The sequence below is a fragment of the Phocoena phocoena genome, chromosome 19 (genome assembly GCF_963924675.1).
Source record: "Phocoena phocoena chromosome 19, mPhoPho1.1, whole genome shotgun sequence".
Lineage (NCBI taxonomy): Eukaryota > Metazoa > Chordata > Mammalia > Artiodactyla > Phocoenidae > Phocoena > Phocoena phocoena.
In genome coordinates, this window is record NC_089237.1 from 49933882 (window position 1) to 49961456 (window position 27575).

At 40.6% G+C, this 27575-nt stretch overlaps 2 protein-coding genes across 2 annotated transcripts in view; one reads left to right on the plus strand and one right to left on the minus strand.

Annotated features, from left to right (window-relative positions):
• NUP88 (nucleoporin 88) overlaps positions 1-24227 on the plus strand; it is a 29764-nt gene extending 5537 nt beyond the window's left edge. Inside the window, exons 4-17 of the mRNA XM_065896806.1 lie at positions 1230-1316; positions 4046-4222; positions 8719-8905; positions 9398-9545; positions 12109-12207; positions 18034-18124; positions 20377-20478; positions 21953-22111; positions 22385-22510; positions 22614-22679; positions 22816-22896; positions 23156-23282; positions 23434-23552; positions 23988-24227. Of these exons, the coding sequence (XP_065752878.1) occupies positions 1230-1316; positions 4046-4222; positions 8719-8905; positions 9398-9545; positions 12109-12207; positions 18034-18124; positions 20377-20478; positions 21953-22111; positions 22385-22510; positions 22614-22679; positions 22816-22896; positions 23156-23282; positions 23434-23552; positions 23988-24051 (1633 nt within the window). The 3' untranslated portion in view covers positions 24052-24227. The remainder of the gene's footprint in view (positions 1-1229; positions 1317-4045; positions 4223-8718; positions 8906-9397; positions 9546-12108; positions 12208-18033; positions 18125-20376; positions 20479-21952; positions 22112-22384; positions 22511-22613; positions 22680-22815; positions 22897-23155; positions 23283-23433; positions 23553-23987) is intronic.
• Positions 24228-26221: 1994 nt separating this feature from the next.
• The window catches only part of RABEP1 (rabaptin, RAB GTPase binding effector protein 1), a 105330-nt gene continuing 103976 nt past the window's right edge, over positions 26222-27575 (minus strand). Inside the window, exon 18 of the mRNA XM_065896572.1 lies at positions 26222-27189. Within this exon, the coding sequence (XP_065752644.1) occupies positions 27088-27189 (102 nt within the window). The 3' untranslated portion in view covers positions 26222-27087. The remainder of the gene's footprint in view (positions 27190-27575) is intronic.

Genomic DNA, 27575 nt, shown 5'->3' on the forward strand with positions numbered 1-27575 from the left:
ACTCTTAAGGACTCTTGACACCTTCTGTCTTTTGTAAGCTGGAAAAGGAGATTGTGAGGAGATAGTGTAGGTCTAGGTCTTCCTCACATTAAGCCCTAAAGGAGGTATCTGGCCTCAGTTATTAAAGATTCCTTTTAAAATATTGGGTATTTAACACTTCTCTTTTCCTAAGCTTTGACCCTATTGACAGTTTCAGGGCAACAAGAAATTCCCACTCAGGGCCCTGTTGCATTTACTTTTCCTTTCACTGTTCTGCATTACAATTTATAGGACTTATTTGTATTTTGAAGTCAGTAATGCTTGTAGGCAGCTAGGAAGACCACAATGAATGGCGTGTTCAATTGGATCGAATTTTCATTAAAAACATTTATTAAATGACATTCTATTGATAATGGAACAAACTAAGTTTAAAAATTCTTTGTGGGATCAGACAAAATAAGTGATTAACTTGATAAAGACTTTAAGAGGGATTTGGATTTCTAATAATGATATTACTGGCCTTTAAAATTTTTTTTCTCCTTTTAACAATAGCCATATATGCTGTGAAAATTTATTATTATTATTATTTTAGCCACGCTGTGTGGCTTGCAGGATCTTAGTTCCCCGGCCAGGGATCGAACCCGGGTCCCTGGCAGTGAGAATGCAGAGTGCTAGCCACTGGACCACCAGGGAATTCCCCCCAAATTTATTTTAATTTAAAATGATTTTGGTAAAAAAAATTCTTTTAGTTTTATACTAACCTCTTGAGAAAGCAGGGAAGACATTGTGTCTTTATATAACACAAATATGTACAAATTGCAGGCTAAAAGTCACCCACAGTCCTACCAGCTGGCCAGTGAGAAATGGTTTCTTCCCTGATGAGATTGGGTTCCTCATAGGCAGAGACAGATGGGTATAACTGGAGGGAAGCTGGCAAACTTAGAGGCAGTAGTGAGATGACTAGACAAGGTGAATGTGGCTAAGGACTGAGGTGTGGTGGTTGGGGAAGGCTGATGAGGCATTTTGCTTAGAGTAGAGAACATTTCTTCATGCCCCGGGGAAACCTTCCTCTTATGTTGTTATGGAACAAATGAAGTAGGCTACTTTGTCAGTAACAGCAAGATCTTTGGCAGATGGTTGTGATGACTGGTAGGAAAATTCTTAGAAACTGACTAGATGGAAAGGAAAGAGGAACTTTGGGAAATGAAAAAGAATTTTAAGTACTGGCTTTCTTCTCTTTTGATTGCTAGGATTTACTCTCTACGTGAGCCCCAGATACCCACTAAGGTCATTGTACTTTCAGAAGCAGAAGAGGAAAGTCTAATACTCAATAAAGGGTAAGTTTTTATTTGTGTCATGAAATTTTTAAAAATTAGTTTATCGGGATTATAAATGCAATTTTAGCAGATTGCAAGATTTTCCAAAGGTGCCTTTAGCATGCTTTTGGTAATGTGAGACATAAGCAAAAATAGGCGATATGAATAGGTAACGAGAAGTTACAAATCTGAATGTCACTATAACTACTAACTTGGTCTTTTTTCAAGAAAGTTCAAAAATGTGAATAGCTGAAATTTATTCCCTGTTGTATCTTGAATAAGAGAATGAATTATAATATTGCAAAGTTACAGAAAAGGTGGAAGGTGAGAGTGTTGGGCTGGAGGCCTGCCAGCTGTTCACTCAGTGTGGATGGGCAGATTGCTGGACCCCCAGCACCTAGTACCCCAGAAGCTGGAGCAGAACGTAGAGAGCCCTTCTGATTCTCCTGTGACCCTGGCTTCTTTTGTGTTTTCTTACCCACTACAGGGGCAAGCTCCTGGCTACTTTGACCACTGACAGAATCACCCTTTGAACTTACAAACCCCATTCCTCTGGCCTCTTGATCAGTCTTTCCGGTGATTACCACACATGATCACCCACAGTGTGTGCATGTAGGGAGAAGCCTTTAGTAGCAATATTTCTGGAAGTTCCATTTAGTTCTTTTCATGTCTCCATGATGGTCATATCTAATAATCTTCTTTATTTTTGTTTTTCTAACTGTTATTCCTTTGAATATTTTATATACAGCTATTCTGTATGTGACAGTTTCAATACCTGAAGCCCTGGGGAGGTGGGGATCTAAATCGGTGTGTGTTCTTCCTCCTGCCCCATGATCATGGTCGCTTCTTCCTGTGATTGCTGATCTCTCGTTGTGAACTTATGTTTACTTGCTCTTAATGTTTTGAAATGTTGAGAGCCTGAGTTGGGGGTGTGTTCCTCCAGAGAGGAATTTCATCTGCTTCTGCTAGGAGTCAGAGGTTGCCACCAGCCTGGGGACCACTTTAATTCTCTTTAATAGTCCCACAACTGAAAGTTTCAGTCAAATGATTTTAATGTCTTATAGCACCAGCTGTTTAACCTCGCATCCAGCCATCTCCACAGTGGGGAAATACCTGCCTCTGCGAGTTGATAGATCCTGTTCTGGTGTCAGCAGTGAGTTTCCATTGCTTTCCAACCTCCTTTGCCAGGCACCCTGTCCAGATGAGAGGCCGTAGAGCAAACGCAGTAGTTAAGAGCTCTGGCTCTGGCGTCAACACCTGGTGGGTCCCAGTCTCAGCTCTGCCGCTTGTCAGCTGTGGCATCTGGGCAAATTATTCAGTTGCACTAAGCATCATTTCCATGACTGTATATTCCATGAATATGAAAAGTAGTGACCACTTAATTGGATTATTGTACAGAATAAATGAGATCATGCATAAAAAGTGCTTAGAATGGCACAAAGTACTCATTAATTGATACCTACTACCATTATTAGAAATATTACTATATTTATTAAGTTCCAGTTAAGTTTGGATGGCTTGGTATTTAAGTCTCTTTGAGATAACTGCTTTGTCTTTTTGTTTCCATTCGTTGTCTTAATTTTTTAGTTTAACTCAGGCAGTTCTTTTATTCTGGATTTTGGGATTCCTCATTTTTTGCCTCCTGAAACCATATACCTTTCCATGTGATAAAGAAACTAAGATATGGTATCTATAACAGCTTGGAATGATGCTGACTTTCTCAGCTATATGAAACTGTGGTTTTATTTTAACCATATTCATTAACCTTGTGTTAAACTGGAATCTTTTTGAATAACGAACTATACTAAATTTTAAAATACAAAAACAGCATGCTTTATCGTCTTTCCTGATTATAAAGGTAGTATAAATTTGTTGCGGAAAATTGGGAAAACTAATAAAAGTATTAAGAAGAAAATGAAATATTTTAAAATTTCCTGTAGTCTGTCCTCAGCATAGCAATCAGAGTGCTACTTTTCGGTATAAATGAGCTCACTCTGCTTCCCTGCTCTCCGCACTCCATTGATTTCTGCCCGCTGACTGCAGCCCTCCAGCTCAGTCCTCCCGCTGCCCAGGCTCTGAGCTCCAGCCACTCAGCCTCCTTGCCATTCCTCAGACACTCCTGCCACCGCCCTCCTTGGTCTTTGCCTGTGTCCTTCCTTCTGCCTGAACTGCTCCTTCTCTGCATGACCACAGACTCGCTCCCTTACTTCTTTCAAATCTTTGCTCAAATAGCACCTTATCAGAGTCTTCCCCAGATCACCTAAAGCAGCACCTCCATCAGTACTTTCTTCCCCTGCTTTATTTTTCTTCATAACGTCATATTCTGGCTCTGTGGACGTCTCTCTCGTTAGAGGGGGGTCTTTGTTCAAGTCACTGATGTTTCCCAGAACCACAGGCACTGAGTGCTTAGTAATATTTAGTAGATATTCGTGGACTGAATGCCTCCTACTGCTTAGAGATAACTGTTGATATCTTTATGTGTTTTCTTCCTGTTTCTTTTCTGTGTTTATGCATGTCTGTATGTGTGTATTTTTACTGTTTATGTGATTGTATATTTCAACTTTATATAATTTTATGGCCTACTTTCATTGAATTTTATGAGAATTTTCCAATGTTGTTTAACATTCTTCATAATCACAATTTTTTGTCTTATCACTCCATTGAATACAAATTCAATCCCCACCTGCTGTTATTGGACATTTTATTTCTGTTTTCGTTTCCAACCAGTTGGTTTTAAAATCTCTTTTCAGAAGGGCCTACACCGCATCTCTAGGAGAGACAGCAGTTGCATTTGACTTTGGGCCGTTGTCAGCAGTCCCGAAGAACATATTTGGACAAAAAGGCAAAGATGAAGTATTGGCTTACCCCCTGTACATCTTGTATGAGAACGGGGAGACTTTCCTTACATATGTTAGTCTGTTGCACAGGTAAGCTGAGGAGGTAACCCACCTGAAATGAAAGCCCAGCTTGTGCTCCAGTATAGATTGTCATGGTTGCACTTGGGGTCCATGTTTTTGAGTTTGTGGAAGTATTGCAGCCTTTCAAGGCTGGCTTGCATATTTTGAAGAGAAAGTTGATACAGATCATTTGACTTTTCATTTCCTCATCTTATTTGGGTAAGTTCTATAGAATTCGTGGATAATCACTTAAGATAAGACTGGATTTGTGTTCACAAAGGATAGTCAATCAAAAAAGTATTCACAGATGGTCCCCAACTTAGTCAGACTTACGATTTTACGATGGTGCAAAAACAGTATGCATTCAGTAGAAACTGTACTTTAAATTTTTAATTTTGATCTTTTCCTGTGCTAGTGATATTCAGTTGATACTGTCTTGTGATGCTGGGCAGTTAGCACAGCTTCCAGTCAGCCACACGGTCACAAGGGTAAACAACTGATATACTTACAGCCATTCTGTTTCTCACTTTCAGTACAGTATTCAATAACTTACATGAGATATTCAACACTTTATTATAAAATAGGCTTTGTGTTAGATGATTTTGCCCAACTGTAGGCTAATGTAAGTGTTCTGAGCACATTTAAGGTAGGCTAGGCTAAGCTATGATGTTTGGTAGGTAGGTTGTATTAAATGTATTTTCAACTTAAAATATTGTCAACTTAACAATGGGTTTATTGGGACGTAACCCCGCTGTAAGTCAAGGAAGATCTGTATCGTGTATCTTATGTGAACAAGGCACCATGGGGATGGTTAGACATGGTTATCTGGTATCTTATGTCCCAGTTGTGGGGAAAAGACATACATAACCATGGAAAGATAATGACTCGTACTGCATTAGTGGCGCATAATAAGAACGCAGAGGAAGGAGAGATGATTCTGACTGAAGAAGTTAAGGAAATTTTCATAGGGAAGGACTGATGTCATATGAGACTTAAGGCTTTAAAGCAGGATTAAATGAAGCATCAAGGAAGGGTAAGACCATTTTAGTCACAAAAGTAGCATGAAGTCAAGTATGAAAACAGGCAAGTGCAAATGTCGTTTAAGGTCCAATGATTAGACACTTGGGGCTAGAGCAGAAGATTCAGGTAGGGAGCGTCTCATGATAAAGCTGGAAGCTCCTGTCCAGGGAAAATGTGGAGGAGTTAAATACCTAGTTAAGGGATGTGGAGTCTTTTCTGTAGGAATAGGTTAGTAGGAAGCCAGTGATGGTTTCTAAACAGGAGAAGGATAAAACAATTAGTTAGGAAAGGGACTGGAGCAGAGAGACTTTTAAAGTAACTTCCAAATCTTAGTTTAAGGTCTGTAATAGTTTGAACTAGGGTGGTAATGCAAGGGAGAAATGAACATAGTACATACTACAAAGGAAGGATCAAGACTTTGTTGCTGGGCTTCCCTGGTGGCGCAGTGGTTGAGAGTCTGCCTGCCAATGCAGGGGACACAGGTTCGTGCCCTGGTCCAGGAAGATCCCACATGCGGCGGAGCGGCTGGGCCCGTGAGCCATGGCCGCTGAGCCTGTGCATCCGGAGCCTGTGCTCCGCAACTGGAGAGGCCACAACAGTGAGAGGCCCGCGTACCACAAAAAAAAAAAAAAAAAAAAAAAGACTTTGTTGCTGTTTGGATAAGGGAGTGAGCCATTAACAGAAATAATGAGGTCAGGAAGGGCAACTAATTTGGAAATATTCCATGGACATTTGGAAATACAGGACTAGAGAGAAAATACAGGTAAAATAAAGAAATAAGAATCATCTGTTATGGTGAGAGTTAGAGTCAATAGAGGATAAGAATTTTGGGAAAGTTTGTAACTAGAGAGGCATACGGCCCGAATCTGAACATTATAATTTATTTATTTATAAATCAACAGATATTTATTCAGGGCTCACTCTGTGGCAAAATATGGGAATACAAGGTTGAAGGCAGAGTCCTTGCTATGTGGTTTCTTGTCTACCAGAAAGGCCTATGACAAACCAAAACTGTAGTACAGCGTGATGTGCTGAAGGCGTCACAGGCTGCTCTGGGAGTGGGACAGAGTAAGTGCTCAGGCTGCCTGTCTTGGAGGACTCAGAAGATGGTAACACAGAAGCTTGGACCTGAAGGATTCACTAGGTAGAAATGGGAGTGGAAGTGAACCCAGGAGAGAGAAGAGAGGATGCAAAATGAAAAAGATAAATAAGAAAGATGAAAGAGCTTTATAGATGGCAGAATGATGAGGATTCGCTGTCAGTCCTGTTCTCCTGGACAGAAATGTTCTCTGCCTTTCACACATGGTCTGTCTTGGGAGGCTTTTGTGGTAACGTTATTACCCTCCCTTACCCTTCCTCCCCAGACTACTTGGCCCTTATTTGCCCACATTATCTACCTAGTAACCTTAGCCCACAACCTGAAAGTCATCTTCTACATCCTCTTAAATCCAGTCTGGTCCCAAAATTCTACTGATTTTACCATGAAAATGTCTTGAATGTATATACCCATCTCTCTATTCCCCTGTCCTTGCTTCAGACCCCATCATCTTCTGCCTGGATCATTCTTCTCTAACTAGTTGCCTTGAATCCCGTTTTGGTCCCCTCTTTGTTATCCTCCTCACTACCATCTGATTAATCTCAGTAAAGTGAAACTCTGTCACTCTTGATTTAAACCTCTAGTGACACACTGTCACCCAGCGGAGAGACTCTGAGCACGTTAACATGGCATACGAGACTGTCTGCTTCATAAGCCAGCCCAGCTACTGTTCTGTTGCCTTAGACTTTGCACTTCGCCTCCCATCATACCAAGCCAAGTTTCCTTCCTATTAATTCCTCGCCTTTCATTCCTCCAGGACTGGATATATGCTCCTCCCTAGCTTGGAATGCTCACCATCCCTTCCCAGAATATGCTGTTCCCATTGATCTTTTTTTTTTTTTTTTTTTTTTTCTTTTTTTGTACGTGGGCCTCTCACTGCTGTGGCCTCTCCCGTTGCGGAGCACAGGCTCCGGACGCGCAGGCCCAGCGGCCATGGCTCACAGGCCCAGCCTCTCTGCGGCATGTGGGATCCTCCCGGACCGGGGCATGAACCCGCGTCCCGTGCATTGGCAGGCGGACTCCCAACCACTGCGCCACCAGGGAAGCCCGATCTTACTTATTTTTGATACCTTTCTTACATATCTCACTTGCTTTGTACCTTTCAGTGTTGCTTTGTACCCTGTAAATCCTTGCATTGTTACAGATGTTATAGTAATTCTAGTTAAATGTCTGCTTCCCCAGCTAAACCATTACTTCCTTGGGGGTGTTATCTAGCACTCAGTAAGTGTATTTGTCTAATCCAATTAAATAGTGGGTCTGAAGATAAGCTGCACTTCAGAATAAAAGTTTTGGGAGTCATCAGAATACAGGTAATGGTTAAAACCAGGTATAGTTAATAGGCTCTTTTTTAAAAAAATAAATTTATTTACTTATTTATTTTTGGGTGTGTTGGGTCTTCATTGCTGTGCATGGGCTTTCTCTAGTTGTGGCGAGCAGGGGCTACTCTTCGTTGTGGTGCGCGGGCTTCTCATTGCAGTGGCTTCTCTTGTTGCAGAGCATGGGCTCTAGGCACGCGGGCTTCAGTAGTTGTGGCGCGTGGCCTCAGTAATTGTGGCTCACGGGCTCTAGAGCGCAGGCTCAGTAGTTGTGGCGCATGGGCTTAGTTACTTGCTCTGTGGCATGTGGGATCTTCCTGGACCAGGGCTCCAACCCGTGCCCCCTGCATTGGCAAGTGGATTCTTAACCACTGTGCCACCAGGGAAGTCCTGATATGCTCTTATATAAGTGTGTATTTTGAAAAGAGAAGAGGGTTTACAATGGAATCCGGGAGAGTGCAAATATTTAAGAGACAGAAATTAGGAAAGGGTATTAGAAAGGTGTGTTCAGAGAGGTAGGAAGAGAAAACTAGGAGAAAGAATGTACAGATGTTAAGGGTATTACAAAGCAATCATTGTTAACCAGTTATAAATGCTGCACCAGCTCGAGATAAGGGCCTTTTTTGCATTTAGCAACTAGAATCTCAATGGTGACCTTTGCCAGAGAGTAGCTTCTACTGGAGTGGTGAAGGCATAAACCACAGTAAATTTAGGGCAGGATCTTTCAAACTGCACTATTGACATTTTGAGCCGAATCATTCTTTGTTGTAGGGGACTGCCCTCTGGGGCAGTGTTTAGCAGCATCTCTGGCCTCTAGACACCAGTGGTCTCTCCCCCTCCTCGCAGTGGTGGCAACCAAAAATGTCGTCAGACACATGCCAGTGTCCCCTTGGGGGCAAAATTATGTCCAGTTGAGAAGTACCAAAGAGGTGGAAATTGAGTGGGAAAATGAAAAAGTGGAGACATTGGGAATACACTATATTTTGAATTAGTGTATGATAGCTGGGGAAAGAAAAGTCAAAAAAAGGTTTTAAGTGATGAGCATGGTTGTCTGCTATCAACATTTCCCAAGTATGTTTTCACTCTTTCTTTAGCCCTGGGAGTGTGGGAAAGCTGTTAGGCCCACTGCCCATGCATCCTGCAGCTGAAGATAACTATGGCTATGATGCTTGTGCTGTACTCTGCTTACCATGTGTCCCCAACATCTTGGTGATTGCTACTGAATCAGGAATGCTGTATCACTGTGTTGTGCTGGAAGGGGAAGAAGAAGATGACCAAACAGTAAGTCGGGCTGCTGTGGGCATATTTGTATCTCCAACACCAGGGATAGTTCCTGGACCAGTATGAATGTTTCGTATATGAGGAATTTTATAGTTTCTGTTTGGCACTTATGTGTATTTTGAAAACTTACTTAACACTTAAAAGTAATTGAAGCCCACTTTAAAAACTTAAATGGAAGGAAGTTAAAATGCACCCAGGTTACTTGGTCCAGCGACCTATATATTTCTTTCTGAACTCTATATTGCCACCTTTGGTGATAGGTATAAAGAACCTTTGAATCACTGAATTGGCTCTTCTCTAAACTTGTTTATTTACAATCTCCTAAAAGAAGAGAGGCCTTTTTTTCGCTTTTAAGAATAACAAGGCACTGCTGGAATCGAGGGTGGAATTAAGAGTTTGAAAGCGCCGTTTGATTCAACTTTCTGCCTGTTTTTAGTTGTGCATATCTCCAAAGCAGCAGGAAACACTAAAATTATAGTGCTTTGTTTTCAGTCAGAGAAGTCCTGGGATTCCAGGGCAGACCTCATTCCTTCTCTGTATGTGTTCGAGTGTGTGGAGTTGGAGCTTGCCCTGAAACTGGCATCCGGAGAGGACGAGCCCTTTGATTCTGACTTTTCTTGTCCAATCAAACTTCACAGAGGTAAAGTTTTCATTAAAATTAGTTCTTTTATTTCATTATATTTGTACTAAGATTATCACAGGGTATTCCTGTGTAATTTATTTTTTCTGTAGTTCCAGCCTTTAAAACGTTGACTGGGTTCTTTTGGCCTTTCAGTTACAACATTGCACTGTAGGTCCAAGAAAGACTAAGCAAATTCCCCAAGTTTTAGGATAGTGGTCTTCAGTCTGGATCCACTCAGATTTATAATAGTGACTTTTTCCTGGTCCAATCAAAAGGAGATTTCATGATTCAAATTCTTAAATGTATGTAAACTTTTAAAATAACTTTAAAAATAAAATTATACTGGTATTAAGGTATCTCTTTAAAATATCTTTCTTCATTTTAGAACATATTGTTATACCCAGGCCCATTTGAATATTTCCTTTTTTTCTTTTTTCCTTTTGCTTTAACTTACCTGGGTTGGCACCAGATCCTTCTGGCAACTTATATCTGTTCATCTAGGGAGCTCTTGGATAAACTGCTGAGACTATCAAAGAATGTGTTCTGTGTGTTGTCCTGACTCAGCATGGCTCAGTGGAAGGAGTTTGTAACTAGGAGTCTGGAGTGTCTTAGGTTTTCGTTATAGCTCTAACATTAATAGGCTCTGTAGTATCGGACATTTATTCAACTTCTCACATAAAGATAATAGGGATAACATCAGATGATCTCTAAGGTCCCTTCTGACATAAAAATCCTATAATCCTATTTGCCCCTCAACAGTTTCTCAGTCTCTTCTAGGATCTAGTCTTCCTCCCTGTGAGTAAACAAAAGCTCACTCAGTCTGGAATAATTGGGTGTACCTTTCATAGTTTTGGTCTCTCCAGTCCAGAGAAAGGGAGTTCAATCTTGTAGCAGCCTGACTTAATCTGCCTACAGTCCTATTAGCCAGTTTGCCTGGGTTTGGTAATAATGGCTTCAACTCTGTACTAAAGTGTAGTCAAAACATTTAAGGGCATAGTAGTCCTTATATAATAAACCAGCAAAGAGGATTCATTGGGCACGTCTAATTGAACAGGGTTTGGACAGATATAGTCTAAATATTAAGTCTCAGAACTCTGCTTTATATATGAGGAAATTGAGACCTAGTGAGGTAAAGTGACATAAACTAATTGGTTTCCTTATAAAGATACATGTTTTTGGGAAATCTTAATTGTAGGCTTTTTTATCTTGATTCTTTGAATAAGAGATAACATTTTCATTTGTGAAACTAATAAATTTTTGACTGATTCATATTTATACTTAAGGCATATTACAATACCTGAAACATACCCAGATTTTTAATGACATAAGTGAATGGCTACCATATAACTTGTCAGGGGTGTCTAGCAAATTTCCTACTTCAGTTACTAATGTTGCCTTTTTCATAACAGATTTCTGTCACATCCCAATATTAAGGTTTTTCTGTTGACTTCAGCACCACAGACACATTTTGAAAAGCCATTTTAAACACTGGGAGACCTAATGAGATGATTTGAGCCTTAAATTAAGTCTCAGGTGTGGGCAAATGAAAAGAAACTGTTTAGTACTTTATTGTCCAGAGAGATGATTACCATGGAGATTGCCAGGAGTTTGTTTTTTTTAACTTTTTATAGCATAATGCTATTTTCCGAGGTGTTATGCAGAACCCCAACATATAAAACAGATGAAAATACTATAACATTCACTTTACAACATTTACTTACTATAAAGTCAGCAGTAAGAGAGGCTGTTAGATGAAAGAAAAATTTGGTTTAGGGGCTTATGGATGACAGTTGCCATCTTAAATCAGCTTTAGTATAGACATTATTTCTGTATTTTGTTTTGGTTGTTTAATGTTTTAAAAATCGTGAGTCACAGAGATAAATATTTATAAATTAAGTATTCAAGAGTTCACCTTTTAGTTTCACAATAGTCTTACTGATAACTAGGACTCCATGGAAATACAGAAATTTTCATTAAAATTATGTAACAACTGCTCATAATTCTTGGTATAAATATAAATACAAAAATTCTATCTAAAACTTAAACAACTATCTGTAAGTCAACATTATCAAGACAAGTAAAACTTCACATTTCACACCTGACTTACCATCTATGACAGGACTGTTCACTAAGCAGCTGTGCTGAAGTCTTTCTAGTACCTGTGCTGTAGGAGTGCAGTAGCTTCAGCAGTTTCATGTAAGTAGATGCGTGCAAGCATAGGCTTCCTACAGAACTACAGCCTTTCTTACTCACCATTTTATTTTGAAGAACTGTAAATAAATGCACAGAGGTGGACAGAAAGGCGTAAGTGAGTTACCTGACAGCAGGTGTTAATGTTTGGTGAACTCTGTATTAATATTTAGAAAATAACGTATTTGAATTGTGTTTGTTAATTATACTTTTAAAATGTATTTGGAAACTGAAGTCAGATTTTTAAATTCCCAAACCCCTGACATAGCGCCACAGTATGAAGGTCCTGTAGACCTTGCATCACTTCCATCAACAGATATGTCTGCGGCCTGCTCAGGTGAACTCTGTTTTCTAATGGCTTCCTTTAGATCATTAATGATTCCATTTGCAGATCCCAAGTGTCCCTCAAGATACCACTGTACTCATGAAGCTGGTGTACATAGTGTTGGGCTAACTTGGATTCATAAACTTCACAGATTTCTTGGATCAGGTGAGTTTTTCACTTTTCAGTATGTTTCACAGATTCTATCAAAAAGTAGTTTGGAACAGAAAAATTATAGAGAAAATAAATGATACCAAAAGATAGTTCTTTGAAAAGATTAACAAAATTGACAAACCTATAGGTAAACTGACCAAGAAATAAAAAAGACTCAAATTAATTAGAAATGAAAGTGGGGATGTTCCTGCTGACCTTACAGAAATACAAGATATACCAAGAATAAAAGATGATAAGGGAATGTCAGGAACAACTGTATGCCAGTTAGATAATGCAGATGCAATGGACAGATTCCTAGAAAGACACAAATTACCAAAACTGACTCAAAAACAAATAGAAAATTTGAATAGACATATATATAACAAGTAAAGAGATTGAATCAGTAATCAAAAACTACCCAAAAAGAAAAGTTCAGAACAACATGGCTTCATATTTGAAGCATTAGTACCAATTCTTCATAAACTCTTACAAAAAATACAAAACACTTCCCTGATCACTCTATGAAGATAGTATTACCACAATACCAAAACCAGACAAGGACATCCAAGACAGGAAAACTAGAGACAAATATCTCTTATGAAAATGGACGTAAAAAATCCTCAACAGAATACTAGCAAACCAAACCCAGCAACATATAAAAAGGATTATACACCACCACTAAGTGGGATTTATCCGAGGGGTGCGAGATTGCTTTAACATTGAGAAATCAATTGATATATCAATATTATACCACATCAACAGAACAAAGGGGAGTTCCCTGGCAGTCCAGTGGTTAGGGCTCAGCGCTTTCACTGCCGGGGCCCGGGTTCTCAATCCCTGGGCCGGGAACTAAGATCCTGCAAGCCGCACGGCAGGGCCATCCCCACCCCCACCCCCCCCCAACAAAAAAAAAATAGAATAAAGGACAAAAACTATATGATCATCTCAACAGATACAGAAAAAGCATTTAGGAAAATCCAACAGCCTTTCATGTTAAAAACACTAAAAAAGAACTTCCTCAGACTGAAAAAGGGTATCTATGAAAAACCCACAGCTAATACTACACTTAACAGAAAAAGATCAAGTGCTTTCTGTACTAGAATATTGCAGCTGTAGTAAATTACTACAAACTTAGTGTCTTTAAACACCACAAATCTATTATCTTATAGTTCTGTAGGTTTGAAGTTCTAGAATGATCGCACTAGACAAAGCAGTGTTCCTTTCTGGAGGCTCTAAGGGAAAATCCATTTCCTAGCCTTTTCCAGCTTCTGCCTTCCTTTGCTTCTAGTCCCCTTCCTCCATCTTCAAAGCCAGCTATGTGGGACAAAGTTGAATCTTTCTCACCTTGTATAACCCTGACTTTCTTTTCTGCTTTCCTCTTTCGCTTTTTTTTTTTTAAATATTTATTTATTTTGGCTATGCCGGGTCTTAGTTGCAGGCACGTGGAATCTTCCTTGTGGCATGTGGGATCTTTAGTTGCAGCATGCGGACTTCTTAGTTGCGGCATGCGAACTCTCAGTTGCGGCATGCATGCGGGATCTAGTTCCCCGACCAGGGATCAAACCCAGGCCCCCTGCATTGGGAGCATTGAGTCTTACCCACTGGACCGCCAGGGAAGCCCCTCTCCTCTTTCACTTTTAAGGAAATTTGTGATAACACTGGGCCCACCCAGATAATCCAGGCTAATCTTCCTATTTCAAAGACATCTGATAGACAACTTTTAAAAAATTTATTTAATAATTAATTTATTTTTGGCTGTGTTGGGTCTCACTGCTGCGCACGGGCTTTCTCTAGTTGTGGCAAGTGGGGGCTACTCTTTGTTGCGGTGTGCGAGCTTCTCATTGCGGTGGCTTCTCTTATTGCGGAGCACAGGCTCTAGGCGCGCAGGCCTCAGTGGTTGCGGCACGCAGGCTCAGTAGCTGTGGCTCGCAGGCTCTAGAGCGCAGGCTCATTAGTTGTGGCGCACAGGCTTAGTTGCTCTGCAGCATGTGGGATCTTCCTGGACCAGGACTCGAACCTGTGTCCCGTGCATTGGCAGGCAGATTCTTAACCATTGGGCCACCAGGGAAGCCCTGATAGACAACTTTAATTCCATCTGCAATCGTTATTCCCCTTTACCATGTAGTCTAGCATATTATCCTGGTTCTAGGGATTAAAACACAGACATCTTTGGGGAGTCCATCGTTTTGCCTACTCCATTCCACCTGGGTCCCCTAAACATTCACATCTGACAAAATACATTGTCCCTATAGCCACACAAAGTTCATAATCTCATCTAAAAGCCCTGAGCTCAAAAGTACTGCAATGTAGGGCTTCCCTCGTGGCGCAGTGGTTGAGAGTCCACCTGCCGATGCAGGGGACACGGGTTCGTGCCCCGGTCCGGGGGGGATCCCACATGCCGTGGAGTGGCTGGGCCCGTGAGCCATGGCCGCTGAGCCTGCGCATCCGGAGCCTGTGCTCCGCAACGGGAGAGGCCGCAGCAGTGAGGGGCCCGCGTACCGCAAAAAAAAAAAGTACTGCAATGTCATCATCTAAATCATTTAAATCAATTATAGTTAGACTCTAAGTATAATCTACCCTGGGGCAAGATTACTCTCTATCTGTGGACCTATGAAACTAGAAAACAGTTGTCTGCTCCCAGAACACAATGTGGGGCAGGCATAGGTATCACTTACAGATACTCTAGTTCAAAAGGGGAGAAAATGGAATGGAAAAAGGAACCATAGGTTCCAAGAAATTTAAAAATCTAAATTCCACTGTGTTTTAAGGCCTGGGGATAATCCTCTGGGCTTGTAGCTCTGCCCTCTGAGTAATCTTTCATTTTTCAGGAAAGATTGTATTTGTTTGTAGTTGAGTAGTTTTATTAGCCTGTTTTCTGCCTATAGAATTTTGAGGGTGGAAGAGCCTTCTCTCATCCTCTGACCCTTTCAGTTCAAGCCAGTGGTATTTCTGTGGGTATAAAATTCTCAGGAACTGTTTGGGTCTCCTGTGTATATCATGAGGAGTCACTATAGCAGAGTTTCATCCACTATCTTCCCTATATAATCACACCTCTGTTTTTGGCTTCTGCTGAGACCTGAAGGATCTAAGTCATGCTCTTAATCTTGTCAAAGGGCCTTTTGTGTGACTGAATATTCTGAACTTTTGATCTTTCTGAGGTATTAGCAAAAGACTGAACAGTCACACCAGTGGCTTTTTCTCTAAAACATGTTTCCGGAAGGTGACTCTTAATTTTAGCATCTTTTGCCATCCACACAGGCTGAGAATTTCCTAGATCATCAAGTCCTTGTTCCATTTTGTTTAACAGTTCTTCCCTCAATTATATTTTCCTCACATTATACTGTAATCAGCAAGAAGAAATCAGACCACATGTTCAACACTTTGCTTAGAAATGTCTTCAGCTAAATGTCTGATTTAATTGTTATACAAGTTCTGCCTTCCACACTTTCCCCTTAAGATCAGGAACAAAAGGATGTCTGCTCTAGCTACTTCTATTCAACATTATAATGGGGGTTCTAGACAGGGAAATTAGCCAAGGAAAGAAAATAAAACGTATCCAGATGAGAAAGGAAGAAGTAAAACTATATTCTCCAATGACACGATCTTTTACACAGTTAATTATAGGGGCCCATTGAAAAACTATTTAAACTAATAAATGAGTTCAGAGAGGTTGCAGGATACAAGGTCAGTAAACACGTATCAGGTCTATTTCGGTGCACTAGCAGTGAACAATCTAAAAAGAAATTAAGAAAACTATTCCATTTACAATAGCATTAAAATGAATAAAATACTTAGGAATGAATTTAACAAAAGAAATGCAAAACACACTCTTAAAACTACAAAACAGGGAATTCCGTGCCATGGCAGTCCAGTGGTTAGGACTGTGTGCTTCCACTGCAGGGGGCACGGGTTCGATCCCTGGTTCGGGAACTAAGATCCTGCATGCTGCATGGGGTGGCCAATTGATTAATTAAGTAATTAAAAAAAAAACTATTAAACGTTTAAAGAAATAAGACCCTAAATAAATGAAAAACATCCCATGTGATCTTTGAGAAAGATAAACAGGAAGATCAAAAACATCTGATCCCATGGATCAGAAAACTTAATATTGTTAGATGGCAATACTCCCCAGATTGATATATAAATTCAGTGTAATTCCTATCAGTATCCTAGCTGGCTTCTTTGCAGAAATTGACAAGTTGATCCTAAAATTCATATGGAATTGCAAATGATCTAGAATAGCGAAAACAGTCTTGAGAAACAGGAACAAAGTTGGAGGACCCACACTTCCCAGCTTCAAAACTTACAAAGTTATTGTAATCAGGACAGCGTGATATTGGCATCAGGATACACATATAGGTCAATGAATAGAATTGAGAGTCCAGAAATATACCTTTACATTTACAGTAAGTTGGTTTCAACAAGGGTGCCGGAACAGTTAAATGGGGGAAAGAATACTCTTTGCAACAAATGGTGCTGGGACAAGTGTACATCTACATGCAAAAGAAAGAAATTGGACTATACCTCACACCATACACAAAAAATGAACTCAAAATTGATCAAAGACTAAAATATAAGAACTAAAACTATAGAACGCTTAGAAGGAAACACTAAAGACAACCCACAGAATGGGAGTAAATATTTCCAAATCATGTATCTGATAATGGACTTGTGTCTAGAGTATATAAAGAATTCTTAGAACTCAATAATAAAAGGATAACCCAATGTTTTAAACAGACAAAGGATTTTAATAGACATTGTTCCATTGATCATATACAAATAACTAATAAGCACATGAAAACATGTTCAGTCATGGAAATGAGATACCACAAAACCACAAGATACCACTTCACACCCACTAAAATGGCTAGTATTTAAAAAGACAATTACAAGTGTTGGAAAAAAATAGGGACACTCATGCACTGCTTATGGAAATGTAAAATGGTCCAGCCACTTTGGGAAAACAGTCTGGCAGTTCCTCAAATGATTAAACATAGAGTTACCATATGACCCAGCAGTTCTACTCCAGAGTATATACCCAAGAGAAATGAAAACATGTTCATACTTGGATAAAATTTCTAAACGAATGTTCATAGCAGCATTATTCATAATAGCCAAATAGCTAAGTGTCCATCAACTGATGATTAGATAAATAAAATGTGGTATGGCCATACAATGGAATATTATTCAACAACAGAAAGAGGAGGTACTGGTAACTGCTCCAACATGGATGAATCTTGAAAACATCATGCTAAGTGAAAGAAGCCAGTCACAGATAACTACATGTTGTGTGATTCCATTTATATAAAGTATCCAGAATAGGCAAGTCCACAGAGACAGAAAGTAGACTAGTGGTTGTTGCATAGGTCTGGGGCAATTGGCAGAAACTAGGGAGCGATTGCCAATGGGTATCATGGGGGTTTCTTTTTGGGTAACGAAAATATTCTAAATTTTTTGTGGTGATGGTTCAATTCTTTTAATATACTAAAAACCCACTGAATGGTACAGTTTAAATGGTTGAGCTGTGTGCTATTGTGAATTACGTTTCAAAAAGCTGTTATAAAAGTAAAATTGGTGTGGGTGAGGAAGAGAATGGAAGGGAATGATTTCTGGGACTGTTCTCCTGAATGAAACGTTTCTGCATTTCTGACCAAGGAAAATCCACTTTCCTTCTTGAGGCAGAAATCTAGACCCCTGCGGAAAGGAGATTTCTATGTCAGAGAGGCATAGCCTTTAAGAAGCAATGGTCTGAGACAAGAACTTAACCGCATTTAACTAATATCGTCAGCATTTTAATTTGGAGACTTTTGTTATTTAACTTATATATGTGTTCTTTTGTAGATGAAGAAGATAAGGACAGTTTACAGGAACTAGCTACAGAACAGAAATGCTTTGTAGAACACATTCTTTGTACGAAGCCATTGCCATGCAGGTAAGGACTTTCTCTCCCTTCTAAACACAGATAACAATAGTTGTTTCAGTAATTCAGGTATATATGTATATTACACTCCCATGCAGACATGATACTTCACCCCAAGAGTATCTGTGCATCAGAAGCTCTCCTCTGCCCACAGCCATTCCACGTTTTGTGTCCTCTGTCTGGGAGGTATATCCCCAGTCATAACCCCTGTCAGTCTTCACTTGCTGATTCTTTTCTGATCTTAATGTCAGTTCATAAAGGGCCCCCTTGATTTCCCAGAACCCCTTTGGGTTCTCCTATTATTCTTTTTCTTTGTAGCACATACTTAAATTGATATTTTTGTTTGTTTAATGTCTGTCACCACTACTAGAATATAAATGTTTCACGAAGGCAGAGACCATGTCTGTCTGTTTCATACTTTATACCATCGCCTTATGTCTGTACACTCAGTGTCTGACAGGGTGCCTAGTAGATACTCAGTAAATATTTGATTAATAGAAAAAAGGGAAACATCTAGAGTGACTCCCAGGTTTCTACCTGGGATAACGGTAGATGCGGTACCCTTCAGAAAAATTGGACGTAGGAGAAAGTGGATGTGGGAAGACTCAAGATGGGTTAATGGGGGCACTTGGAGTCTTCTGTTCCAAAGGACATCCAAGTGGAGGAGCCCGTAGGCAGTTGGACACGTAGGTCTGGGCTAGGACGGTATGGATGTGGGAATTATCAGCATGAAGGTTCCCCAGGAAAGGGCCTAGAGTAGAGGACACCTGAGTACAGAGTCTTGAGTAACACTTTCTTACAAGCAGTGAGTGGAGGGCGAGGAGCCCAGCCCAGGCAGGAAACAAGTAAAAGGCGGCCAGAGAGACTGAAGGAGAACCCGGGGGAAGGGTGCCAGGGAGGGGGCTGTTTCAGAGAGGAGGCAGGGGGAGCAGCATCAAATAAGTACAGCAGAGCAGTGAAGAGCGCTCAAGTGTCCAGATTTGGCAACATGGGGGTTCATCGAGAACCACGGAGAAACGCTTTTGTGGGTGGGAGCGAATAGCACAGGTGAAAAGTGAACGAGGAAAATAGATAATAAAATCTCATTTATAATATATACATATATATAGTATATTTCAAAAACAGGTAAAACTGTACTGCTTAGGAATGAATACATACATAGATAGGAAAGCCATGGAGCAAAACGAAAACATGAGTATCCTAAAAATCAAGTGGAAGGTTGTGATCAGGAGGTTCATACGGGAGGTCTCAGGCCCCCGTAGTGCTGTCATTCGTGGCCTGGATAGTGGCCTGGATTCGTGGCCTGGATAGAGTGTCTGTATGCACTCTTCTGTATGTAGATTTCACGCTAGAAATGCAGAAGAAAAATTTTTTCTAACCTCCCAGACTCCCTCACCACCATTCCCCTCCCCTGCAAAAAAGGCAAATGAGAGATGTGGAAGGAGAAATAATACTGCAGGCTACTGCTGAAAGACTGCTGGCTCTAAAGGGAAAGGAAGAGGCAATAGGTTAAGGAGAGCTTGAAACTACAGTGCAGAATGTTTTGAATGGAAGAGATGTCAGGTTGTTTATAAGCTGAGGGTAAATGGACAGTAGGGAGATTTTGTGATTGCAGAGCTGACGGAGCAAATCTCAGAAGACACGAGAGGAGATGGCGTCGACAGTCTGGGGCAGAAGTGAGCCGTGGGGGTGGGGTGAGCGTGTTGGCAGGAAAGACAGTTCCTGTCTGAGGTCCAGTTTTCACTTTCTTCAGTGAAGTAGACCAAGACTGAGAGGGAGCTGCGTGCTGTGCACAGTAGATTAAGTCCTGTGACATAGATGCTGGCCTGCACTGGATTTTTAAGGTGAGAAGGACACTATTCAGTCAACAGTTTCTGAGCACCTAATCTGGGTTGGGCGCTCGGCTAGGCATGCAGGGGTAGCTGGAGCTTATGTGCGAGTTGGGAGAAAGAGACAGAGACGTAAAGAGTTGGCTTCATCGTATCGTGCTAACTGCTGAGATTACAGTGAGCACCGTGAGGCTGTGGGTTCCCGTAAGTCAGGCGACGTCTGGCTGCTGAGTGACAGCTTGATTCAAACCCATCAGAGCTGTAAGTAATACAGGTTTCCAAGTCACCACCTCTGAGGTTACTGCACTGATACCATGTCCCACCCAACTGTCGACCCAGCCCTGAGAAGGCCACAAACCTCAGCCATATCGTTGCTTTTGGATCCACTGCTTTTTGCTATTTTGTAGTTTAACTATGGCTGTGTGTTTTTTTTAGGCAGCCAGCTCCAATCCGAGGATTCTGGATTGTCCCTGACATTCTGGGGCCTACGATGATCTGCATCACCAGTAACTACGAATGCCTCATAAGGCCTTTACTGTACGTCCCCCTTTGTATTCCCACGCAGCTCTTGTTAATTCTGAAAAATCTAAGCTGGGAAGATGTCCTTAGTAACCGGACTGAAGATTTATGCTTTGGCTTCTGACTTGAGGGTTGGAGGGAGGGTTATTTCTGTTGCTCCTGCCATCTCTGGAAGGATTTATTTAAGGCATAATTTCTGGCATCTCCTTTAGCTAGCGGAGAGTTAAGAACTTGACCCAAGTGTGGAAAGAATACTAAGATACTGAACTCCACCATTCATGTTAGATTTAATTTTTCTTTTTCTTTTTCTTTTTTTAACCACGCCACATGGCATGCGGGATCTTAGCTCCCGGACCAGGGATCGAACCCTCGCCCCCTGCAGTGGGAGCGCAGAGTCTTAACCACTGGACTGCCAGGGAGGTCCCTGATTTAATGATTTTAAACTTTTATGTGCCAGGCTCAGAAGTAAGCCTCCGGCAATCAGAGCAACCCTGCGCTAAGGACAGCACCGTTATCCTCATTTTGTAGAGGAGGGATCAGGGACAGAGAGGTTATGTACATTGGCCAGCGTCACAGGAAACACATAGAACTGGGCTGCAAAGACCAGGCTTTCTGACTTCAAAGTCCAGTTTCTCCATCTCTGCCAGCCTCATAGGGACATCACAGAATATGTAGACTCTGGAAGAAAGGTGGTATATAGCTGAACTCATAACCTTTGTTCCCCTTAAGGAACCCATATTAAGCTATAAGTACCATTTTCAACAGCTCTGGAAGGTCATTCTGAGTTTTATAAATGCAGGAATAGGAGTGTCTAACAAGCCACTGGAGTACTGGAACACTAGACCCCTTTCCCCCCAGTCTCTTGGTGTCATTTGAAGGCATGTGCTTCTAGATATTGACATAGTTCAAAACACTGGCATTAATTTACTGTCCTTAGAAGGATTTCCATACTCTTTGAGAAGTGACATCATTTGGAAAAGAAAATAATTCACTATCAATTTTGTGATATTTATACTACAAGAGACTAAAAACTAGCAAGACTGAACAAAAGTAATAAAATCACTACAAAAAACTGCCTTTTTGCCTGTTGCCTCAGCATGTTTTTAAAATCCTACCCTACCTTTAGTAAAATAAGACCTAGTCATACTAGGATACTTCAGAATAAAAACATGAATCCCAAAGGCAAAAAAAACTTCTAAATATTAGTTACCTAGATACCTTCAAATCATGTTTCCGCCAACTCTCTGAAATACAAGTTGTCTATAAAGTAATGTTATTAACAAACTCCCAGATTTGAATCATTGCAAAGTAAGTCATTGGCCATGCTGTTAAAGTTTGCAATCTTTCAGGCTTTCTGAAATTAACATTGAGAGTATTTGTAACACTTCATAGTTTCTTATATCCTCAGAATTCTGGATAAGTGTGATTTAGGTTTTCCTATACTTACAGCAAGTAACTCCATGGTAAATTTTATTTTTCTTTTATTTTGCAGAAGCACAGTCCATCCAGTGTCTCCTCCCCTGCTTTGTACCCGAGAGGATGTTGAAGTGGCAGAGTCTCCCCTCCGTATTCTGGCTGAAACCCCGGATTCCTTTGAAAAACATATTAGAAGCATTCTGCAACGTAGTGTTGCAAATCCAGCATTTTTGAAGTATGTAATTTAGGGCGTATCAGTTTTAAAAACTGGCTCCCTTCTCTGTTTTATAATTACTCTTCAGCTATTTCTTTTCATATACTTTTTACTATGTTGGAGTTGGAAGAAACACAGGGCATATTTAATCAGCTAGTGAGAATAGAGAGAGAATACACAGATACGGAAGCATTTGAGAAAGATAAACAGGAAGTGTAAAAAGACGTGAGTCTGTCTTCAGTTGTTTTACCCAGCTGAGCAAAGTAATGACAGAAACTTTTTTTTGTTTTTAAGATCATCTGAAAAAGATACGGCTCCTCCTCCCGAAGAATGCCTTCAGCTCATCAGCAGAGCCACCCAGGTGTTCAGAGAACAGTACATTCTTAAACAGGACCTGGCAAAGGAGGAGATTCAGCGGAGGTAGGATGGCCTCTGTTCACATACCAATCAGTCCTTGGCTGGAGCTGACACTGTATAATGGCGTAGACCTGGCTTTTGATTAAATTTCTTTTTGTTCTTGAAGGGTCAAATTGTTAAGTGACCAAAAAAAGAAACAACTAGAAGATCTCAATTATTGTCGAGAGGAAAGGTAAGTGCCAAGACAAGGGAGGAAAAAAATAGTTCAGCTAGACTGGAACTGTGTCTCACCCTAAGATACTGAACCACATTAGCTGGCTTCACCATCAAGGTGCACTCCTAGAGACGCTTGCTTTTTATGCCATTAGGAAAAGTCTGCGGGAAGTGGCCGAGCGCTTAGCTGACAAATATGAGGAAGCCAAGGAAAAACAAGAAGATATCATGACCAGGTCAGTGGGCTGTGTAACTGTATAACATTCAGTTCCCTACTCAGGTCAGGTACTACTAGTGTTATTAAGTTCTCGGGTGCTAGATACCCCTCTGAGGTGTGTTCTACGGAAGACAGTGCAGTGATGCTTTCCCCAAACCCATCCTGCGGAGGCCTCCTTCACAGACACCAGATTCCTAAATGAGGAGCTTTAGTTAGGACTGTGTTCCTCCTAGGGAGCTGAGATCTGAAGCTGAGATGTTTGCTTACCTCTTCCACAGGATGAAAAAAGTACTTCACAGTTTTCACTCTCAGCTCCCAGTTCTCTCTGACAGTGAGAGAGACATGAAGAAAGAATTACAGCTGATACCTGATCAACTTCGACATTTGGGCAATGCCATCAAACAGGTAGGAACGGACACAAGGTGGCTACCACTTTTTAAAGTGTTCCTTCTACAGAAAATAATTTTATAAAATGTAAAAAGAACAGACAAATAGATACTATGAAAATGTATAGCAAATCATAGCTAAAGTGTCTGTGTTCTGTTTGATACTCCAGGTTACTATGAAAAAAGACTATCAACAACGAAAGATGGAAAAGGTACTAAGTCCTCAGAAGCCCACCATTACTCTCAGCGCCTACCAGCGAAAATGCATTCAGTCCATCCTGAAGGAGGAGTAAGTACCACTCAGCTGTTAGTGTGAGGTAGTTTTTCCTTTGCAAAATGCCAAAATCAACCTTTCTTTGCCCAGATAAGACCACTTGACATTTGCGTGTCAAGTAATTACCAGGACAGGAAGTGTATGATGCTGATAGATAAGGACTTAAAAGTTGAGAAGGTTATAAAAAGGATGTCTTTCTTTATAATTTTGCTGTGTGGTCAAGGTATTCCCCAGTGAATATGTTCAAAAATATTTCCAGCAGTTCCACTACTATATTTGCTACCTCTAGCCTTAAACGAATTACCGTTACTATCCATCTGAAACCTTAAGCCGTTAATTCTAGCAGAGCACTTCTAAGATACTTCAGTATTACTGAGGTCTTACGAATCAATATTAATGGTTTATTCATTTGTTGTATTACCCAGAGTGAGTAACTTTATGATTTTACAGGGGTGAGCACATAAGAGAAATGGTGAAGCAAATTAACGATATCCGAAATCATGTAAACTTCTGACACCACCAGGAACAGATTCACACCTGAGATTAACACAAGTGAAGGCCTAAGCTCATTGTAAAACCAACAGGTAGCGTTATCTAATTTATAAAGAGGCATTTTAAAGGATGAACTTTGGTGTGGTTGTTCATCACTTTTTATACTTGTTTTATAATGACTGAATAAATGCTTTTATTTAAAAATTGAAATGTGGTTTACATACAATCTGCAGTATGTGACTGAATCAGCAAGGGCCTAGGATTGAAAAGGAAACAAGCGCCCAAGACTTTCAGCTGCATACTGCAGACCTCCGTGAACGCTACTGAGTTTTCTTGATATTTGAACAAGAATAAAAGCTGCATTTTAACGTAGCAGCACCAGAAATATGACTCTGAAGAGGGACAGAACCCTAGAACTCAAAGGAAAAGGCCACACAGTATACTAGACAGCAGCTTTTTTAATTTGAACACTTTCTTCTTAAGGACACGCCTTCAGTACAGTTAACAAATGGTTACACCTGAAATCTGCTCACAGCAGAACTCGGTATCCACAGTTGCAAGGCCACTGCTGGCTCACTTCCTCAACAGGCAGTATTTCCTTTCAGAGCTGAGTTCGGCTGCGCTCTGTGTCCCAATACATGTCACCGAGTGGGTATGAGGTGCACATGTAGGATCTCAAATGGAGAAACAAACAGCTTGGTATACAGTATATGATTTTGTCTTTTAGCATTAGGTAATATTTTTATACCTGCCAATGAGTTCTGAAAGGTAATACCGTACCTGCCTAGAAATGGCTGAATGACTGCCAATTAAAAGCCACATGGTAAGGTAGGTTACAGGTAAGAGGTAAATCAGGTTAGACATGCATGGGAACATGTGTACACAGACTGAATGCAAGCACAGGAACACTCGTGAAACCCAGCTGACCTTTTCTTTTGTCTCGAAGGGCTAAATACTACCTTCTAAATCAGTTTCCCACTTATAAAGAAAACCCAGTTTAAAGAAGTGTTTCATACCAGAAGTAGAGACTGTTAACAAAACCTAGTCTCAGTTTGAGTTTTTCTAGCGTATTTTTCTCAAAAAACTGGGTTACAGCAATTTGCATCTGCCACTGTAGAGACTGCTAACAGTTTCCTAATCATGAGTTTTATTGGCCCAGTACCATCTTATGGAGAAAAACATCAGCATCAGCAAGGTACCCAGTCTCAGCCAAGCAGTTCCCTGGGAGTTGTAGTTCAGTTCGTTCAGGAAGGTTATGAATTAATTATCCATCTTGATTTATGGTGCCAATTTTAATAATCTGAAACAAATCAGCTTGGAGTTTATCCAAGGGACTAGTCTGACACTAATACAATTTAAAGTGATTGCATTTTTGGAATTAATAAAATTCCCTGTAACTCAATGAGGATACATGTTTCCTTTAAAGGAAACAGAGTAGTACTTTATACAAAGGGACTTTAGACCAATTAAAATAATGTTTCATGCATGCAAGCCTACAGCACTATTTCCATAATTAGTGTTTACTTTCAAAATTCATAATCATGAATGTAAGACTACAGCAATAGCCCAAGGAATGAGGTATGTAGGCCTTACCTTGTCCTGTCCTATGGAAGACAGAAATAAAGATCTTTAGGGCTAGTCCATTATGACTTCATTTATAACAATTAAAGTTGTAGCTTTATGTGAGCCAAACAATCTACTCAATCCACTTAATTTCCATATGGTTCCTTCAAGTACTCTGCCGTTACACAACACCAATCAATCACAAAAATTTGAAAACAACAGTTTTACTTTTGAACCATCTGTATGATGAATTAAACGGTGTAGTCTTCCATTGGCTAACAGTACTGCAGGTAAACAGTGAATATAAATCCATCCTGTGCTTTCTGCAACACTTCATAAGGCTACGGCAAAGACAACCTGTTCACTGAAACTTTATCCACACAGGAAAGGAATCTAATCTCATAGAAATGACAAAGCAGATTTCCAGACTGATCAACTAACTGGGTTTTCCCCAACTTCACCACAAGCATTATCACGCTCCAGGTCTAAAATATAAAAGAAAAATACAAAATAGGTATCTGCCAAACCCAGTTATCACCACTTTTGTATGTGACACTTTTGAAACAAGTATGTACTCAGGCCCACTGACTCGAGTTGAAAATAAAATAAGCAGCAGACTTATGAATTTGTACTAGATGTTGTCAGACATAGCTTGTTTTATTAATATTTTTTCCACTGATCCAATAACTAAACTAAAACAGTTTTCAGAAGAGTAGACGGTGCCAGTTCACCTTGACCCTGGTACCTGTGAGTCCACGCAACTTACCCAGGTAGCAGGAAAAGTGCTTCCAAACAGTTTCTTGTGCTTTTCCTGTAACCTCAACTTCCAATAGCCCCAGCCAAGTTTGCAAGTCCTCATAATTAATTCGGTTCCAATTCCACTGAATTGGTTGTCTGCCACCGTCTTATGGTTCTCAGGCAAGTTTCAGTAGCATTTAAGGTCCTCCAATGCAAGATAAAATGGTTAAAAAAAAAAATACACTGAGCTAGGAAATACAGTCACTAGCCAGTGGGCTGCTCTCAAACTTCATATTTTAATATAAAATATTCATACGGCATACTCCACCTCTGTCTGCTAGCTGAATACTGTTACTGATGAACTCAAGACAACAGAAACAAATTCTCTCTTGCAACAGCTATGAACAGGAAATGCCATTTCAAACACTACTGGGACGGTGCTGAAGGGCAGGGAAATGTTGACTAAAGCAGGCAAGGAAACAGCACTTCCTCCATCACCAAATCTGATCCCACACTCCCTGGAATCAGGTCTGGAGTCTGGCTAGCGTTCCCCGTTGAAAGGTCTTTTTTACTGCAAATTACCCTGGCTGTTTGCTGCTCCATGCTGCACAGTCTCCCCACTAGAATTAAGCATTTCTCCAGTCTTCCTTTTTCTGTGTGTGACATCTTCTTCAGTTAAGAGTTAAATAATAATTAATGTTGCTCTAAAGATGAGTTAAAAACCCAAAGTGCAGGCTAGAGTCCTGCCATGAGGGTGTCATGTCTCAGGGAGCTGGTTAATGTCTGTCAGTTTGGTATCGTTCAGAATTGCCCGGATTCTCTCCAAGGAGTCTGCTTGCCGGATCCGCTCTAACTGCACCTAGAGAAATAATGCAGCGAGGTAAGTGCAGACGGCTCCTGCCTAGACCTTCTGGTTCACTCTGACTGGTTTAGCTGAAATGGAGATTAACTCAACAGAAACTACTCACTTCAAAGAAAAGAGGCAGCAAGAACAATTAAATCCAAAAAAACAATTCCCCAAAAAAGCCGCCATGTAACAGACCCAGTATAAGGTGCTGGGGCCATGGAGATGAATGAGACCTGATCCTTGACCTCTTGAGAACCCACAGTTCAGTTGGGGGAAAAGATCAAGCTTATATAGAGTTTTAGCACAATATACTAAATGTCACTATACCAGCTTGGGGACCTAGAGAGGGTTCCACAGGGAGGACAAAGCTAAGCAGGGCCCTGGAAGAAAGGAGCAAG